We start from the raw sequence: 19,097 nt of genomic DNA on the forward strand, positions 1-19,097 counted from the left end.
AAGGCTGGTAGTTTTCCTACTTTTTAAACTTTAGAAAATTTTAGATCTAAGTTAATGTAGCTATGTGTATATTGAACGCCTGCGTAGTCATCTTATATGGCTATCTGTTAAAGAAAGGATGAAAGAGTGGATAGAAAAATGTATGGTAAGAATATAGGAATGTTTATTTAACTTCCATAATACTAAATTATTAAATAAGTGAATATTTCTAGTTAATAGTGTAGAGATTACGGTAACGGAATTCCGGGCTCATAATCTATTAGAAATAATATATACTTAATAATCTTATATTAATGTAGAATGATTGTTTATTGTTATGTTCTATGAAGAAGTATATAGTAAGAATAGAGGTGATTATCTATCTATAGTGTGAAGCCACGCTAAGGCTATTTACCACCATAAGGCGTAGTCACAACACCTATTTGGAACTTAGTAGTGTGTAGAAATCCTGGCCTCCTATTGGCTGATTCCAACAGGTACTGTTCTCCATGCCATATTGGATGCTGCTTGTCATCGAAGGATGTGACTCTAGCCGTATAGCATATACTAGCTCACGGGAGAACAGACGATGACGCTAGCAGATACTTATACTCAAACCTGAGCTCACTTTTCTATGAACATCAACATCAATCCTTGAGAGTCAAGTCTTAATGGGACGCGCGATTTTGGCTCACAAATTCCATCTGCAGCGAGGAAAGCCTCTCACGTCATTACTCATTGAGTTAGTCGGATACGCTTTCTGCAGGATGGTCTTCAACACTTTCAAGTGCGTTCTCACATCATCAATTGTCCAAGTAGTCAAGTCCGCTTTATGCATGATTGTCTTAAATCACAGCAGCTTTGACCTGCATCTAAGAAGATTTCTCACACCCATAATTCATTCAAACCATAGCGACTTCAAATCGGACCGAATATGTGTTCCTCCTTTTTGATATATGTACACCCCTTCCATCGGATATAATTTCTCACATCATTGCCTGTTAAAGCAGTCGAACTCGCTTCGTACAAAGTGGTCTTGAAATACAGCAACTTTAACCGACATTGCATCACACCGTCAAGCACCCAAGCAGTCGGATCCGTTTACGCTGCGTAATAGGCTGGGCTGGGACGGGGTTTCGACGGGAAACTCAAGTGAGACCCTACTTCCTTTTCTGTAGGGTTGCATTAGAGACGGGTCCGTTCCCCTGCAGAATTATGGCAAAATAAAGCAACCTTCGACACCCTTTAAGAAAATGCCTCACACCTTTACGTATGTCCGAGGAGCTCAGCGCGCATATTTTATTCCAACAGTCCCTCACATCAGCCCGATCTCAAGGGATGTATATATACCGAAAAGGGCCGACACTTATCAGATCCCTTTGAAATCCGCTAATTCAACGTCGAGAGTAATAAATTAGCCAATCAGAAGGCGTAGGTACGGCTCACTATCAGCTTTACAAAAGAAAATTCACGCTGTCCAGCCCGAGATATCGTACATACTTTGTTTACCCTCTAGCATCTGCTTCACAGATACTGCCACGTCCCTGCTCCCACTTTACGAGTATGGATACCTGATAGCTTTGGAGGGTACACTGTGTGCACGCACAAAGTTTTCCACAAGAACTTGACTTGGCCGTCTTGCAGACACTCAACTTCCGAAGTAACACTGCAGAGTTACGGCATGGTGACCACCACCGGTTCCATGACGTTCTCAAAATTGCAAATAGGCTCTAGCTCTGCGTAAGAGACTGTTATAAATCGCGTCCTTCTCCGTCCTATTTCCGTAGATTACAGCAGGGGTCTATCTGCCCCAAGATCACACATCTTCATCTGGCAAACCTCGTTACTTCGCTCGCTTTTACCGTTTACAATGGCAGCGCCGCCTCCTTCGCCAGAGGGAGATCACAATCGGGCTGATGAGTTGGTGATAGTCACTTGGGCTTTTTGCTCCCTCTCTTTGATAGTTGTTGGTCTCAGGGTATATTCTCGGGTATGGATCACGCGAAATTTGTGGTGGGATGATTGGGTTATATTTTGCACCATGGTTCGAGAAGCCCAGGGGAGGACAATGATCAGAAGCATCTGACACGTGAGTTTAGGGGCTCACAATAACCTATTCTGTATTCTTCACGCTTTACGCAGCCAAAGGCGGCGCTCGTCATTTCATGTACTTGACCCCTGCACAGGTCGAGGAGACCACTCTGTTCAACTGGGTATCGCAAACATTTTGTATCATGGCCATTGCGACGGGCAAGATCTCGGTTGCAATCCTGATGGGCCGACTTATGGCACCGAATAGATGGAGGAAAAGGATTCTCTACTTCCTATCCATCTCCGCATTCATAGCTGCCTGCATATTTATTATCTCCATCTTCGCCCAATGTTCCCCACCAAAGGCGCTTTGGATACCTTCGCCAGGCAAGTGCCCGCATCCAAAAAAGATAAACGATCTCGACGTGGCGCTTGCATGTGTGTCTAGGATTCCATGCAAACTTTACCGCTCAGCTGACATTACATAAAGGCTGGTTTGTGTTTGTGGACTTTGCCCTTGCCATATTTGGGATCACTATGATCTGGAACCTACAATTGAACAAGAGAAAAAAGGCTGGTCTGAGCGCCCTTCTCGGCTTGGGATTCTTGTAAGAAACCTCTCTGGCGTATGCGGCCCTGGCATGTTCGTCTAACCGGATCCTTTTGATCTAGCGCTGGCATTTGTGCGGCCGTGAAGACCTCCTATCTGCCAACATTGACCGTTCACTCCGACTTCAGTTGTATGACCGCAAGCATCAATTGAGGTCTGAACCCCGCTGATGGCACACTAGGGATCACGGTCGACCTACTGATCTGGAACGCGTGAGTACCAACACTTTGACCTCAATTTTCAAACCATGTCACTCACGACGACACCCATCCATAGCCTCGAAGTCAATGTGATCATATTTGCCGCCTGCCTTCCGACTCTTCGCCCTATCTTCAAAACCCTGTTCGACAATATCCAGGTTAGGGTCTCCATGACGAGGAAATCTCACAGCAAGCTCCCTAGTCCACGCCATGAGTCTTCCTACGAGCTTCAGACCGTTCCCACGAAGATTGTGCGACCGGCCAACAGTGCGAGCCGTGGAGCAGCGGACAGCTGGCCGAACGAAAACAGTAGCCGGGTAAACATCGTGCCCACGAACAGAATTCTGGAGGTCACGGAGATGGACACCAGGTTCGAAGACCGCAGTAAGGATGGAAAGGGAAAAGATGAGGAGTACGGGTGGAACGAAAGTCGTGCAGCCACGTCCACGAGGAATGTGGTGTAAGATTTAGCCTTATCGTGGCTTTGGGAGTGTTTGCAAATTAACCCCCGACGCTTCAACTGGTCACCGAGGCTGGAAGGCAACTTTTACCGATCGATGGTAATGAGTTCATCGCCCCGTCGTACATCCTCGAGTTTCCTTCAGCTATATGTCATTGTTGCGATCTGATGGTCAGTTCCTGTCTCAAGGGTTCTAGGGGTCTCAGAATCTCGTATTGTATAGCTGCTACCGTGACTTAATCAACGATTTTGGTTTGTGCTCAAAGGCGACGTCACGGCGGGCAAGATCTACAGTATGGAGATCTGTAAGATGATGGATACTTCAAGCGGACCGATTCCAAAAAACTTGTAGGGAACCTCGCCTTATAGATCCTGAGAGGGAAGGCCTGCCAACGAGAATTAAGGGCCCGCTCGATCCTCTTGAGTCGATCCACGGAAGATCAGCTGGTCAGCCAAATCCAGCTTCCTCTACGCCGCACTCTGAATCCTAAAGGTCTGTTGTACCGCGTACCGTGGCCGGCTAATAAAAGAAACGGGGCGTCAAGTGCCAGGACAGCGATGAAAGCTATCTACTGTTAAAATGTGACCCATATAAGACATGGAAATGCCGTACACTATATATTAGAAGTGTTAGCCTCTCAGCCCAATATGCTTGACACATACTACAAACCGCAGTACTCCTCCATATAACAACAAACCAACCGTTACACCATTCAACACTATCACGTTGCAGCTGTAGTGGTGACTGAAGCATATGGACTATACAGAACCGGCAATTTGGTATCCTTGACCACGCCTTCTTTCATATCCCCTGATCCATTTCCTAATCTCGCGACGAGGAAGCTCAACTATCAGGCTGCGCTACTGGCGTAACCATTTCTCATAAACACCACACGCGGCGTCCGCATCCTATCTTTTCTCACACACCCCGCACGCAGCATCCGCGTCCTGTCTTTTCTCGTAAACACCATACGCGGCATCCCTCTTCTCCTAGACTCCATGAGCAGCATCAGCGTCTTGACGCTTTTCGATCGTTAGAGTCCCCGAAGACTTATCAGCAACAGATGGCATGTACGGACAACTGTTGGTGATCACTCCTTCCCAGGTACCGGCGCCAGAGGCATGCCGGTCACACCTGAGGCTAAGGCCAGGGACCAGCAGAAGAGGTGCGATAGGTACATTCTTATTGTGGATGGCTGAGAATTGTTGGCTCAGAAGCAGGACGGTAAGTCAGACAAAGCTGGAATTCTCCCGGTAGGTTGTGGAGAGGAAATCACCAGACAAAGGCCACAGCGCTGCGCGTGAAATGAAAAATCATGTGTTCGATGCAAGCTTTATTACGTTTGAGTTTCCGAACCGTGGAGTAGAAATTGAGTGGTAGCTTCACCGCACCGCCAGATTTGCGGGCCGCAGATGCGAACTGTATGCATGATGCATATGTGAACCCCGCACGGACGGACGATCGGGTTTCCTGCTCAGCTTACACACACAGGCCTGTGCTGGACTCTCCCCTGGAGAGAGGGTGTATGTGCATGCTCTAGGTTCAATGGCCCTGTGATCAGGCTTATCAAAGCGCTCGTCTGGATCGGCGTCGAGCAATCCGTCATGTGATCCGAGAATCTGGAATCTTCATCTCAAATCCAAAAATGCCATCCGCACCAACCATCTGCCGGACGGACATCTTCAGTCCCGGTGGGTCGGAGCGTCTTCGTAGCTATGTGATGTGAAGGGTTCAGACAGAGCACTTCAAAAGCTTTCGAAAGCAGTCGATGCTGCCCAAAAGATTGCTTCCCTGAGAACCGTCATTCGAGTCTCCAAAGCGCCCTTATCTCGCCATGCATACCAAAAAATCCCTCTGGATGATAGGAGCAATAGCCTCGAGCTCGACGATGGCAGAGCTAATCATCTCGATCGCACGCCTTGGTATCGAAGACATCCTCAAACTATTGCCCTACATCTCATGTTTTTGGCTATAAACGCTCTCGTGAGATTGACTATCGTCCGCAGTCAAAATAAGGTGGAGGAAGACCCTCATTGCCTTTTGACTTAGGGTATGCTAAATTGGACTCCGTTGAAGAACCAAAGAATGACACAGGAGCGAATAGCAGGCCCGGCGCAAGAGGCTCTCCAAGATGATACTATGTGTTCAACGCCGCCCCCAACCTTATTAGTCCAGAAGTTGGCCAGCGCGCAAAAGAAACTATGCGAGGCATATAGATATACAATTCCCTGTGTTTCCTGCCTGATAGCCTTGGACAGGAGTGGGGACTATGAGGACCTTGCCTGCAAACACTAGAGCACTGTATCGAGATCCTCAGACAAAGCGTCAAGTGCCGCGGTGACACGACCCTGATTACGTTTCACCGGGGTCAGACCGTCAAACTGCCACAGCCGGAGTTTACCCTAGAGCATACATGCGTTGATTGGGATGGACCCATGGAGTGGGCTGCTCGGCGAGCCATTGACGTTCTCGAGGAGCCTTGGGTAAGACTGACTCAGCCATCCTTGGCGCAAGAACGTAATGTTGACTAGTTTGATAGATCCGGCGTATCCTGGCGGCTTCCGTGAGGATCGTCCACGGGCCCCCCGGATCTTGGACCTGAGACTGAGCTCGCGTAAGTGGAGGGAAAACTCCATCCGGGGTTCTGTAGGGTTGGTATATGCCAGATAATCCCAAGATCGCGTCACCGGAGAAGTTTGTTTCAGATCACGGTAGATCAAAAGGGTTTATGTGGTCTCTGGTCGTTGGGTAACTAGCTTTGGCAATCCAATACAATGGGACCAGCTCTGTGCCAAGCTCATGGAGTATAGGGAAACCTGAAAAGGAACCGAGTGAAAGCATCAAAAGTGTGGTTTTCCAAACCTTGACCCCCCCTTGAAAGCGAGTGACGTAGCCATTGCATGTGCCTCTCTTGAGCTGCGCAATTTGCGCCATTCTAGGTCTCCTAGTGGGAGCACATGCATCCAATCATCCGAAGCGTCTCGGTTCTTGGACTATTGGTAAGGGGACAAGGGACTTTTCTTCGGCTTGAATTCTAAACCAAGGTCTGACCGAACTTTGCTATACTTCATAGTCGGTCCTGCTCCTTTTGCCATCACTTTCAGATCACACGACATATTTGTCAAGGCGCCTTCTCCGAAGACTGATCAGGCATGGAGTCGTCTCCTACCTTGTAAGTGGCTTTCAGAACTCCTCTCAGACAAAGACTGCTGAAAAACAATCTCTCTAGGAGGCAGAGGCTTCGTCGCTGTGAATTCCCGCGTCAAGCCTGTGGTATGCAGGCAAGAGACTAGACGTAGAACACATACGATCGGTGGTAGCGTTCCACCAACTTCCCTGCTTGGGGTGTCGTCCTCAATCTGCACCAATATTGTGAGAAAGGGTCAATAATGATTGGATCAAGAACGAGCTACGAACAGGGTATTACACAGCCCACGCTACTTCCGCAACAGCTGATGCTCCCTCCTCCAATCACATGCGCAGCAATCACACATCGCATCATCATCACTTACCCGATCGTATGAAGCACTGTTTCGACAACCTCCGCCAAGCTCTCATGCGCGCGTCAGACAAGACGTTGGAAACCTTGCAGAATGGGCCTGGTGGCGCAAAGATCGCTAGTGTGGATGGTTGGGGCACACGGCACCAATGTCGAGACTTTGATCATCTGGCTACATGGACGAGACTGCATCGGGCCAGTGCAGATGGAGGGATACTGTAGCCTTTTGGGGTCATGCTTGCGGAGACCGATGAAGGAAGGTTTCTTTCACGTGGAATTCAAGGCTGACAGCGTATGGAAGAGTGTGGCAGAAAGGGTGAACTGCATATGCCTGCATCGGATAATGTCAAAGGAAGAGGAAGATGAATTGTAATGTGTCTCAGCGCGACCTCGTTTCTTGATGCTGAATCTCATGTAGTGTCCCCGATATTGACCAGATGATTCTATTTTTTTGGCAGTAGAGCCTTGCGTTGGCGTGGTTTGTACATATTTGCCCACGCTAGCATGCGTGTTCCAGCAAAGCAGACTCCGCCTCATCATTCATGGCCTGGGCAGTATCCTCAGCCTTGTTTCTTCCCGTTAGCAGAGATCGACGATGTCTGGCGGAGACGCAGCCCCAGTCGACGGGCCAGTGGGGTGAGTAGCCCAAAATGTCCGATGGGGATTGGCATGGGAATGCACCGGGCAAAAGCGTCCGACCATACCAAACGACGTCAAAGCACATGGCTTGGAATGAGTAGACCGCCCATGCCGATAGAAGAAAATGCTCATTGCGACATGCAGATTACCAACGTCGTATACGTATTGCTCTAGAGTAAAACTGTGCCGATCGTGACGTGACCATGACCCAAAGGTGAGCGGGCAGAGCGTCGGTTGGCCGGAGGCACCAGGTCCATGTTCCCACTGGTGCAGCAACTCGATCCAGAACCCGAACGAGAAAGGTAGGTAACCACGAACGACCATGGGTATGCCTATCTGATGGCACCCCCCAAACCCCACGCATGCATTGGCAGTCCTCGCCACGCTGCCATCTCACCCTTCTTCCCGGGCCCATCTCCGTTCTCTCGACCATAGAATAAGTGACGGACCAAACTGTTCGCTCGGGGGGCTGAGTCTGCGACCAAGTTCCACGATCATCTTCGAGCAATGAGCCGCGAGCTGTGAGCAAACCTGATTCGGTCGGGGTGCACGACAATAATGCGCATGGACATCTATGGCTCCGACCAAGGAGGATTTCAAGGGCGTTTGAGTCGAGGGTCTGTATACAAAGGACCGAAGCTTGGCATTGGATGGATTGCGGCCCTAGAACCAGGTCCAGCGAACGGATGTACATACACGTTTTCAGTTCTTGCCTCAAAATGGTGTTTCCCTGAACTTCCCATCATCACCGCTGCCGCCGAAAGTGAAGATGAGCCTGATATATGATCCAGAGCAAGTTGGAAGATGAGAAGCGGGTAGTGACAACTGCACGCACGGCTCGGTGGAGAAGCAGAAGTCCTACATTACCATGGATGCACTCATGCCTGAAGGCAAAAAGATGGGCACGCAAGATATTCTGCTTGTCCCGCGACCCACAATCGATCATCTTGACGCATTGGTACAGCCTCTCCAGCCCAGTCGGTCTAGCTATCGCAAGTACTGATCGCGGACACTGGAATGGAATTGGCCTCAGCGTAAGAGATACACCGTTTTGGCAACACTAAGGTATGTCTCGCCAGGACGGCGAGTTCGCTAGTCGGCCAGCTGGCTGTTGAAGTTCAAGGCGAATTCTATGCCAGAACTCCGGTCGAGATGTCCTACTCGATATTCTTCATCTTCTTGAACGGATTCTTGTTTGCCACGGACCACTGACCAGATTCTGTCAATATATCTGCAGCTGTGTCTGGTCTCACCTTTGACAGCTGTTCTCTGTACCTTTCACGAAAATCATCGGTAGATGCTCGACCATTTGGTGGAGTCTTTTTGGAGGGGTGGCATGCAACATCTGGGCGGCCTCTATGATCGAATCGAATGAATACAACCCTTTCATCGCATCTCGACTTTTCGCGGGTATGTTTGGCTCTGTTATTTACTGTACATCCATACTAGGCGCAAGTACTTTCGCCGACCAGTTCTTTTTGCATGAGCGAGGCAAGGTCTTCCTCATCTTTTCGCTGAGTTTCCTGTTGGGCACTGTCACGGGTCCTACGTTCGGCGGTTTCATTGTAGGGCATGTGGACTGCCGGTCGAGTTTTGCGGGCTCCAGGGACTAGCCTTGGTACTTGTATCATTCTTTCTAGACAAGAAGAGTTCCCACCGCGACACCAAAAACCTTGATAGCAAACAGAATTGCCATATTCTTCATCGGTACCAAAGCTGTGCCGGCTATGAGTCGCGCTGAAGTTATGAGATACCATCGACATCGAAGCTCTCTGCAGAATGCACCAACCCACCACGCCAGTCTCACTCCGCGACCGCCCCTTTTGCGATTCGTTTATCTCCGGTCACCATTCTCGCGGGTACCTTCCATTTACTCTCGTTCGGGTGAGATGTCATGATCAATACACCCCTCACCGTCTTCCTCCAAGAGCTCGAGAAGCAGGGTGGATATGGGTTCCCACCACAGCAGAATGCCGGAGTTACCTTCAGTCTCTGGTGCGGTATTATACTCGCCCAATATCTCAATGACTGGCTTCCTCTTTGGCTATCTGGAAGATATGGGGGGGGCGTGGAGGCCGGGATATAGGTTGCATACTCTGTGGCTGCCTTCGCTCATGCTGTTGCCCAATTGGCTTGGGGGTTTTCGGCGTTGCGCTCCAATATCATACTCACTATATGGTCCTCGCCTTGGGCATTTTCCTTATCACCTTCCCAGCAATTTTGTCAGTGCCTGTGGCAGTCAACCAATTCGGCAGCACGCTCTCGAGACGAGTGCGATCATGGGAGCCTACCGTTTGACCTTCGGACTCGCAGTTCCGGGTTTTGTCACCCCATGGCAGAAGGCAGTCGGTGTTGGATGGGTATTTGGCATGGCTGCCTTCTTCTGCATTGGGTTCTTTCATGCTCCCGGTGCTGTTGATGTGGAAGGGACATGGGATTCGGAACAGTCTATCGAGCTCCCGAAATGCCTCGACCAGCTTTGAAATACCTTCATTTCCTGGATACTGTATAATTTCTGCCCATTCACTCAGAGGTCCGCCAGAAGGATAGTGGTCTAGCCCGTAGCAAGCGCCACAACCAGCAAAAAGTAATATTTAATAACCTACCCAAACATCAATAGAACCTGATCAATTAACCCTATGCTCCACCACCGCCAGTTGTCTCATAGTAGGGAGTAAGGTCTTGTCGGAAGCCGAAGCCATCAACATGAGTGCATTCGCCCCTCCGAACGCACCCACGGACGAAGTCAAAAAGATTGGACTCCGGATCATTTGCAGAATACCCACCCCCCCCCCACTCCCCCCCCCCCCCCCCCCCCCCCCACCTCACCAACCAAACCCGCCAAACCCTCCCCCACCCATCCCCTCCCCCCACCACACCAACCTCACCAACCAACCAACCCTCACCCATCCCCTCCGCCCCCCATCCCTCCCCCATCCCATCCCTCACTCATCCCTCACCCATCCCCCCCATCCCCTCCACCTCACCAACCCTCACCCATCCCCCTCTCACTTAATCCCCAATCCCCAACCCCCCCGCCAAACCTTCTCTCACTCAATCCCCAAGCCCCCCACCCAACCCAGCCATCGCGTCCCAAAACCATTATTACACAAGTAAACTAAGCCCGGTCTATTATCCCGCGTGTAGGTTCACTAAAGTAGTTCGCGATTATTGGCGCCTACGATACGATACCTTACTCATGGCGATGTGCGGGATAGTGTTTTGTTTGCATCGGATGAGGGATTCGCGAACGATGGGAGGGAAGGAAGGTGGGACGGGAGTGGGAGTGTTTGGGGCGTGGGTGGCTGGAGTTGAGGTGAGGTGCTTTTGATGTGTGCTTGGGGAGTGGGGTGGCGGGGGGGCGCGATGGGGGTGGGGAGGTTTTAGGGTACGGGATAGGATAGGGCGGGGCGGGGTGGGAGGAAGGGGTCTGGGGGAATGGGTGTGCTTGGTTTGGGAGGGGAAGTGGGAGCAGGAAGGTGTGAAGAGATTACTAAGGTACCGGCTTAGAATGATAATTATCCGTTGATTGAGCCATCGATTTTAGGAAACCGTGCGGGCACATTTCTCCATCGTGGATTATTACTACTATCTCTTACACTATGGGCGCAAGTCGTGTCATTATAAATCGTTACCGTCAATGCCAACTGAATCCGCCCATATCCGAAGATCTGAAACCCCATCCCGATTCTCCCTCGCATTCGCCTCCCCCCTCAGTAATAATCATCCCGTCTACTCCTTCCACCCCCGGAATTCTTGCCATCATACCGATCATCGTACTCATCGTCGCTGTAGTCATCATAGCCCCTGCTCCTCCGGCTCGAAGAGACATGACTCTTCGACCGCCTCTTTTCCTTCCCCGAGTCCGGATTCAGCAATCCCTCGACCTTATCCTTCATCCCGCCGATCAATCCGCCGCTAGATCTGCGCCTGTGGTTCGAGGGCCTCTCCTCCGCGTATGGGTCTTCCAGCCGTTTCTTCTCCTTCCGTTTCTCGTATCCGCGCTCCAGTTCGTGCGCGCCGACGGCGCCGGCGATGATGCCACCGACCGTGCCTAGGTTGCCACCGTGTCCCGCTTTGCGCCCCAGCAAACCTCCGGCGGCCGCGCCGGCGAGAGTGGCGCCCCATTCCGCACCGCGGCTCTTGGAGCGACTCCTATCCCTCCCATGGCCACGGTGGCCATCGTCGTCACGGTCGGCGTCTCTACCATGGCGCGAATGGTCGCGGGATTTGTGCCCCTGCCTGTGGCCGCTGCGAGGGCGGTTTGGGTCCAGGTAGTCGGAGTCAGGAGGGCGGTTGGAGGATTGCGAAAGTTGCATGTTCGATTGGGAGGGATAGTAGCTGCTGGCTGTAGAGCCGTGACGAGTCGTTAGGGCGCCGGCATACTGGTCTGCTGCTGGAGGAGCGTATTGGGTGGGATTGTAAGGGGCGTGGGTTGTAGTGGTGGTGGGGTAGTCGTAGGCGGAATTTTGGCGGTACGGATCTCCCATGGTTGAGTAGGATGTCCGATTGCTTCGGAATTTGGTTTACTTGTTTTTCTGAGGTTGTAGAAGGAGACGAATGTTTTTCAGACAGATATGATGTGAGTTTTGTAGAAGGATAAGGAAGGCTGGAGAGATTAGAGTCATCGCTTAGCCAAGCAGGCGCAGCTGTTGATAGGGCTGACGCTAGCGCCACGGTGACGTTGAGCGAGGCTCGCTGCCGCTGAGCGGCTCTTATCCGTTGACCGGGCAGTGAGCGGAGAAGGCGGAGTCGAGATTTTACGCAGGCTGATTATTGGAGCCTTGGAGATTTGGAGGCCTCGCTGAAAGCCTGGTCTGTTGCGAGAGAGTCACTGCCACACTTGGTGAGCTTGGCAGTTCATTATTGGCATGCTTTTGAAGACTCTGCCCCCGCTGTCCGCAGGCTGAGAAGGCACGGTAACCTTGAGAATGGTCTCTGTTTCCTGCCTTTCATTTGAGTCATACTTCATACATAGTCCGCCGGCTTACCAGCTTGCGGCCACCTTCTATGAAAGCTTTTATACACACAATAAAATTATTTATCCGAACAGAATTGGCCCTGAACTCCCAAAATTCCCAAAATTCCCAAAATTCCCAAACCTCCAAGATTTGTTTCTAAGTATCCTTTGCGCTCTCGTGTATCGGTCGTTACATCGCACTCATTGCTACCCGGACTTGAGGTAACCTTGGGATGAGGCGGCCAGCAATGCTGCTCTCAAGGTATCTGAATCCATGGCGTCAAAGAAGACAAATTCAAAGACAAGACGTGGCGAACTGTCACAATGCGGAAGTCTGGTCGGGTTCTCTCTTATTCGCAAATCCCTCAAGACTTGGCGGCAAGGAACAAGGACCGGCGCTCCTGGTTTTCCTCCCGACTTGGCAAAGGCTTGATTCCACGGCATGATGTACATGACTTGCTCTGAGACGACAGATGTTGCTCAGACATGAGTCTCGTTCCTGGTCCAGAAAATCTCATATAGGATATCCGGCTCCTCATCCAAAGCTTTGTAGATGTAGTATTGCCTGACACCTCCATCCTCCGCCTTGGCATCTAATAACTTGTACTGAATCTTCCCCTCGACTCTGGGCCTCAGCGGGCCAATAGAATGCTCATAGCCCTGCATGAATGAATTGACCTCCCGGGTCGGCATGAATGTATCCTCTATCTTGTCCATGTCTTTGTTCTTCACAAGATCAGCCAGGAAGTTCTGATTTGGGTATGTCGAGATCGAGAATCCATTGCTCAGAATCGTGTTCGAGCCAAACTGCCATCGTTGCAGGAAGCAGTCACCGCAGACGTCGGACACAAGATGCATCTTTGCCATGGGGTACGTATTCAGCGCTCTCTGTTCAGGCTTTTGCTCGAAATGCCATCCCGTCTTCCAGTGGTGTAGAGAGAGCGGCAAGCGGCCGCTTTCATAGAAACCGGAGAGATCACCACCCAGATCGGTTTGGTGGAGTCCGGTTAGAGGCTGAAGTTTTGTTGTGGTATGTGCCGTAATACACTGGAAAACCCTGATATCTCCCTGGTTCGCGGTCGATTCTTGTAAGCAGGTGTCATAATTGGCGTCGATCTGAGCCGCTAGTGGGATTGATAGAAACGTGCCCCCTCCACCAAAAGACATCATGCCGTAGACCATTACGGACCACCAATCCTCCGACATGGCACCGAGATACCACTCCTTTGACGAGTCGTAGGTGCCAAGTGTGTCGACTAATGAGTGCATTGAAGGTAGAAAGGTATCATCATCCAAAAGGGAGATCCATTGAGTTTTAGAATCTCTTCGTTCGTACAGGATTTTGGCCAGAGAGAAGTATCGAGTTTGCATCGAGCTATCCTTTGGTGCTCCAAGGACCGTAGCGTCTATACCAAGGCCATGCATGCGAGTTTCCAGCACTGCCATTTCTTTGCGGCTTGGCGTCACCTCGCCAAAATCTACGGCCAAGATGATAAGCCGGGCATTGGTGTAGGCTAGCGATCTTTGAAGGTGTGGTATTGAATCGTCCATGCGCTTGATGTATGTCGAAATGCCGAATATGATATGAGAAGCATTAGCAGGTTGCCCCGGGAAAGCGGGTACCTCCAATGTCAGCGAAGGGGAGCATTGTTCCAATTCCCCATCAGGATTTTTGACGGGGTCCACCATCTGTACGTCTGACAGTAAGGGAGCATCAATCTGGGTGAGAGAAGTCCGGTTGAGGTCTGAATTAGCTTTTATGATTATGTCGCGGCTAGCATATTTGACAGGGAATTTGATGCCCAGGTCATTCAGCCGTGCGAGCCTTCCCGAACATCCTCCTTGGTTCGTCTGGCCGCCGGCTTTCACATGTACATGTGGAGAATCAGAGTGATGGCGGAGGCGTAAGAGGACGAGGGAGCTGCAGAGGAGGAACACGATGACTACGGTGCGACCGCCAAGCAGCATCCTAGCTTATAAGGAGAACACGCTGGATCCTCGGTTTTGTGTTCTGTCAGGGCAGCTCGGCTCTTGAATGACGTGGTCGCTTGGTGGTTATGGCTTGTACGTAGTCTAGTGAATGCTTCATCAAGTCGAAGATGTCATCTACAGACGACTTGCAATTGACCCCGGATGGTCTCAAGTGCCACAAGTGGTAACGAGTGTGGTGGACAGGCGAAAGGGTCTTGAGGAGGAGGTGTCGCAAGAGCTTAAAGTAAACATTAAGGGACCAATCGCTGAGGGGAAGGAAGAAAAAAGGTGTTCATAACGACAATCACGCAACGTAAACGCAGGGAATATATAAGGTCGTTATAGATACAATTATATTTAATGATGATGACACGAGAGAGAAATAATGAAAGACACGTGGGGAATCAATGAAAAAGAAAGATAAATCAATCAATCAATGATAATGATGAATAAACAATTGGATTTTTCGAGCAGCCCCATCTCCAACTGGTGGGGTTATAATCCCAGTCAAGCCTTTTCATTCGCCGCCGATTACAGGGATGCATTCGATGATGCCCTTGACACCTGAAATAGGCGAAACCTTGCATCATCCATTCATTCTGCACCTTCCTGTTTCCGATCTCCGACGCTTGGCAACTCTCGGCCGACCTCGGTGTGATCTTGGCAGTCTCGGCATCGTTGCCCCCAGGAGTATACGGTACGGTAGGACGAAACATCAACAGGTTGCTGGACTGGTGGATGAGTAGAAGATGTACTTGTCAATAAGGCAGGCCAGAAATAAAAGCTCTGGTACGTTCATCAGTAAGCCGTGGTGCATTTATGAATGGCTCCATCGTGAAATCTTCTGGTTCTGCTTGCGGCGGAGATCTTCGTTCGATGGACCACGGATATCCCACTCATAGACCGAGTCCTGCATAGTAGACCATGCTAGAATCGAACGGTTGATAGGGCAAAGTATCACGACAGATGGGCCCCTTTTTCGAGATCGGATTGGAACATTCTACTTGTTTTCCCATGATCTATCCTCCATCTAAATCTAGTGCGTGAGTCAAATAAATGCAACCAGTCGCACACGGTCTAAAGAAAAACATTATGCAGCATCCATGAACACCGTGGGCAGCGGCCGAAGTCGCCCTTGAACACTCCGATGTCATTTCCGCGTGCCATCTTCATCTTCGCATCCTCCATTTTCTCCAACGCCTGCTGACACAAGGAAAACATGCGAAACCACCATGCTACCGATGACTTTGGAATTGCCACTTCTCTACTCCTCGTCAGAGAAGACCTCAATACCAGCCTTGCGCTTGGCCATCCGATCCTTCTTCTTCTTTCTCAGCTCAGCAGAAGATAGTTTGACCTTCTTCTTCGTTGAGTCGATCTTGTTACCCATGGCGTCAAAGCGCTCTTCCTCTTCGCCGTCTTCCTTGAGGCGAGGACCAGAGCCTTGGCCCGAGATCCAGCTGTGACCGGAAGGCGTCATCCTACCGTCCATGACTGCCCAGACCTGTAATAATATTAGCCTCTGTACACCTTGACAAGATGGTGGGAATAGTAGCTTACCTCTTCAGTCAGATTCTGCGTGAACTCAGCCGAGTGAGTGATGATGATGACACCACCCTCGAATGACTTGAGAGCCTTTGACAAAGCGCCCAGGGAGTCACGGTCCAAGTAGTTGGTCGGTTCATCAAGAACGATCAAATGAGGTCGCTGCCACGAGCAGGCAGCAAGCACGACCTTGACACGCTGGCCACCGGAGAGACCACGCATACGTGAGTGGGAGATGAGCTCAGCATCGAGACCAAAGTTAGCGCCGTGAGCCTCGATCTCCTTTCGGACCAATGGACGGAACTGTCCGCTTGCCAAAGCTTCTTTTTGGTCGACGTCTGCAACCATCTTGGAGTGAGAAACAAGGATTTCGGTACGTGGGATCCAGGCGTTGTCAGCAGTCATCATCGGAGTCCACCTCTCGTTCTTCTGGCCAACGTTCTCGCCGAGAACAAAGGAACACTCATACTCGTAGGAGTTCTTGAACTTTCTTCGAGAGTGGATGCCAATGACTCGTCGTTGTGTGCCGTCAACCTTGTAGATCTTGTCCATAGCCTTCTCGTCCTCGTCGGTGACAATCTTGTTGGCGCGGTCCATCGTCTCTCGATCTTCACCGGTCTGGAATCGCCACTGGATGTACTCTGACGGAGTCAAGTCCAAGTGGTGATCAATGTGGGCGAAGGCGTGCTGCTTGATGTAGGCAATACGGATGTTCTCGTGCGTGTAAACATCACCAATCGTAGGGATGAGCTCTCCGGTAAGGACGTTGATGAGAGTAGACTTGCCGGCACCATTAGGACCGATGACAGCGATACGGGAGCCGAGCGAACATTGGAAAGTGATGTCCTGGATTTGAGGCTTGCTGGTACCTGGGTATTGGAAGGTCATGTTGTTGACACGGACGATGGCCTTGGCCTTGGTCTTGACACCCTCGAGGAAACCTGGCTCGGGAAATTTGAACTCCATTTCGGAGGCACTCAGCTCGTAGTATGAGCGAGCAGATGGGACCTTCTTCACAAATTCGCCAAGGTTGCCACGGTATCTCCTCAGCTTGAAGCGCTCGTAGTGGATAACGTGCTGAATGACATTGTTGAGGAATTTGCTGTCGTGCGACACAATGATCGATGTGCAGGGCGAATTGGTCAGGTAGTCCTCGAGCCACTTGACGTTCTTGACATCCAGATGGTTGGTAGGCTCATCCAAAAGGAGGATGTCGGGGTCTTCGAAGACGGCACGGGCAAGAGCCAACTTCATTTTCCAGCCACCAGATAGCGCGGTGATGGGACCCTCAAATTGCTCTTTGAAGAACCCGAATTCCTCAAGCTTGGCCTCGACCGCAGGTTTCTCAATGGTCAGGCCAACGTCACCAAGCTTCTTCATGGTCCAGCCGATAACGGTTTGCTCGGTATCGGCCGAGTCAAGGTCGTGCTCGACGAAGACGGTCTTGACCTCGTCCTTCTTTGGGAATCCCTCGACTTGCTCGTTGTTGATCGCGCGCATGAGGGTGGATTTTCCAGAACCATTGGGACCGAGAAGACCGTAGCGTTGACCGCGCTTGAGACGGAGATGTGTTTGATTCAGGAGGATCTTAGCGCCGTAGGCCAAGTTGAATGTGCAGTTGCAAAGGTCCTCGCCTTCCTCGTCATCTTCCTCATCATCAGCTTCGTCAACTGCACCTGGAGATGCGCGCTTTCGAAGAGCATCGGCAATTCCTCTAGCATCTTTGTCGCCAACAATAGCTGTAATGTATGGGAGGGTGTTTTCAGTCCAGCTAGCAGAGTCATTGTCTTTCTCATCGATCAATTGACCAGCGATGGCTGCGATGTATTCTACCACTGGGCCAAACTTGTGCACGGCGTCCTTGTGCGAAGGCTCCAGGATCTGCTTCAGAACACCGTGGACAGTCGTGACTTCACCAGCGTGGGACTTCTCGGGGATCTTGCCGTCTTTGACGTTTCCGACACGGACCAGAGTCTCTAGACCTTGCTTTGTCTTCTCACGAGCCTCGGGATCAGCCAAATTATCGTAGTTCTTCTGCAGGGCAGGCATGAGTTTGGGCAAGAAAGCGGCCACGATGTTGGGATCTTCGACAAGCTTGCACATGTTATCAACGATGACAGCGGCCTTTCGCTTGACAGCTGTCTCGCGCTCTGCAAGACCACGGTCGAGGAGAGGAACCATGATAGCCAGAGTTGGTTCGTGAACATCAGTGACGAAGGTGGTGGCACCAAGGAGATGGACGGTCTCGGGGACATTTTCTGGCTTGGCGATACATTTGATAAGTTCGGGGATGAAGCGGTCGATATCCTTGTTCACAATCAAATTGCAGACTTTCTCCATGGTACCATATGCAGCCTTCTTGACTTCAGCCTTGGTATCCCACATTGCTTCTGAGACGACCGGAATCAGGTCTGGGACTCGGTAGGCAAGTTGTGCTGGTGCGGACTCGACAAGTGCTTCGATGCACTGCAGGCAAGTCATCTTCTCGGGCCATTTCTGAGCATTTCTGATCGAGTGAATGATCGGAGGTAGGATGGCCTTGACACCGTTGGGATTTATAGCCTTCGCTATCGCGAGAGCTGCTGCTTGTGCGGCGGTCTTGACTGGGGTCATCTTGTCACCAACGGCCGAGAGAGTCGGCGCGAGGAGCGCCACCAAGTATGGTTCGACATTTGCGGATATCGAGGAGTGCTGGGCAATGGCCCGGATGGTGTTCAGGCCACGTTCTCGTGCACCTGCGTCTTTCTTATTTGCGAGTTGCTGCTTTAAGACTGCGACCGCTCTGCGTGAGAAAGTTGTCAGCAAGGGTTCGGTTATGGAGAAGGGTTTCTAGACTCTGCGACCGTGGCAAAGTCCTAGACGCGGAAAACCTGTGGTCGTAGAAAATGTGGTAGAACTCACTTCGTGGGAGCATCATGCTCCTCAATGTCTCCATTGATGAAAGTAGCGATGTTGCCCGCAGCAGCGCTCGTCTCATCCGCAGTCTTCGAGATGGTCAGCTTATTCAACAGCTCATCGAGCACCTTGACGGATTTTTGGTTCTCGCTCTTCTGAGTAGCGGGATTCGAGGGTGCGCTGTCCATGACGTCGACAGAGGGCATGGTTTGTAGTTGTATTCGGTGTACTCAACAAATGGGAGAATGGACTCTGATTAGGAGGCGAACGGTTTCTGGGTGGTGTACGCGGCGTTCAAGTGAAATCT

The 19,097-nt window shown here is 50.9% G+C and overlaps 4 protein-coding genes across 4 annotated transcripts; 1 reads left to right on the plus strand and 3 right to left on the minus strand.

Moving 5' to 3' along the window:
* Nucleotides 1–2,020: 2,020 nt before the first annotated feature.
* Nucleotides 2,021–3,284, plus strand: HO133_002901 (uncharacterized protein; the record flags this gene model as incomplete). Its single annotated transcript, XM_037293826.1, has 6 exons — nucleotides 2,021–2,023; nucleotides 2,079–2,448; nucleotides 2,501–2,618; nucleotides 2,683–2,750; nucleotides 2,802–2,832; nucleotides 2,897–3,284. 6 exons carry the CDS (start codon nucleotides 2,021–2,023, stop codon nucleotides 3,282–3,284), a joined length of 978 nt encoding a protein of 325 aa, XP_037149904.1.
* A 7,848-nt stretch (nucleotides 3,285–11,132) lies between these two features.
* On the minus strand, nucleotides 11,133–11,909 carry HO133_002902 (uncharacterized protein; the record flags this gene model as incomplete). The annotated part of the gene is made up of 1 exon (XM_037293827.1): nucleotides 11,133–11,909. The coding sequence occupies one exon, from the start codon at nucleotides 11,907–11,909 to the stop codon at nucleotides 11,133–11,135; it is 777 nt and encodes a 258-aa protein (XP_037149905.1).
* Nucleotides 11,910–12,859: 950 nt separating this feature from the next.
* Nucleotides 12,860–14,347, minus strand: HO133_002903 (uncharacterized protein; the record flags this gene model as incomplete). Its single annotated transcript, XM_037293828.1, has 1 exon — nucleotides 12,860–14,347. One exon carries the CDS (start codon nucleotides 14,345–14,347, stop codon nucleotides 12,860–12,862), a length of 1,488 nt encoding a protein of 495 aa, XP_037149906.1.
* Nucleotides 14,348–15,614: 1,267 nt separating this feature from the next.
* Nucleotides 15,615–18,996, minus strand: HO133_002904 (uncharacterized protein; the record flags this gene model as incomplete). Its single annotated transcript, XM_037293829.1, has 3 exons — nucleotides 15,615–15,854; nucleotides 15,911–18,677; nucleotides 18,797–18,996. The coding sequence occupies 3 exons, from the start codon at nucleotides 18,994–18,996 to the stop codon at nucleotides 15,615–15,617; spliced, it is 3,207 nt and encodes a 1,068-aa protein (XP_037149907.1).
* Nucleotides 18,997–19,097: the final 101 nt, after the last annotated feature.

Source organism: Letharia lupina (assembly GCF_014066315.1).
Source record: "Letharia lupina isolate WasteWater1 chromosome Unknown contig_16, whole genome shotgun sequence".
Taxonomy (NCBI): domain Eukaryota; kingdom Fungi; phylum Ascomycota; class Lecanoromycetes; order Lecanorales; family Parmeliaceae; genus Letharia; species Letharia lupina.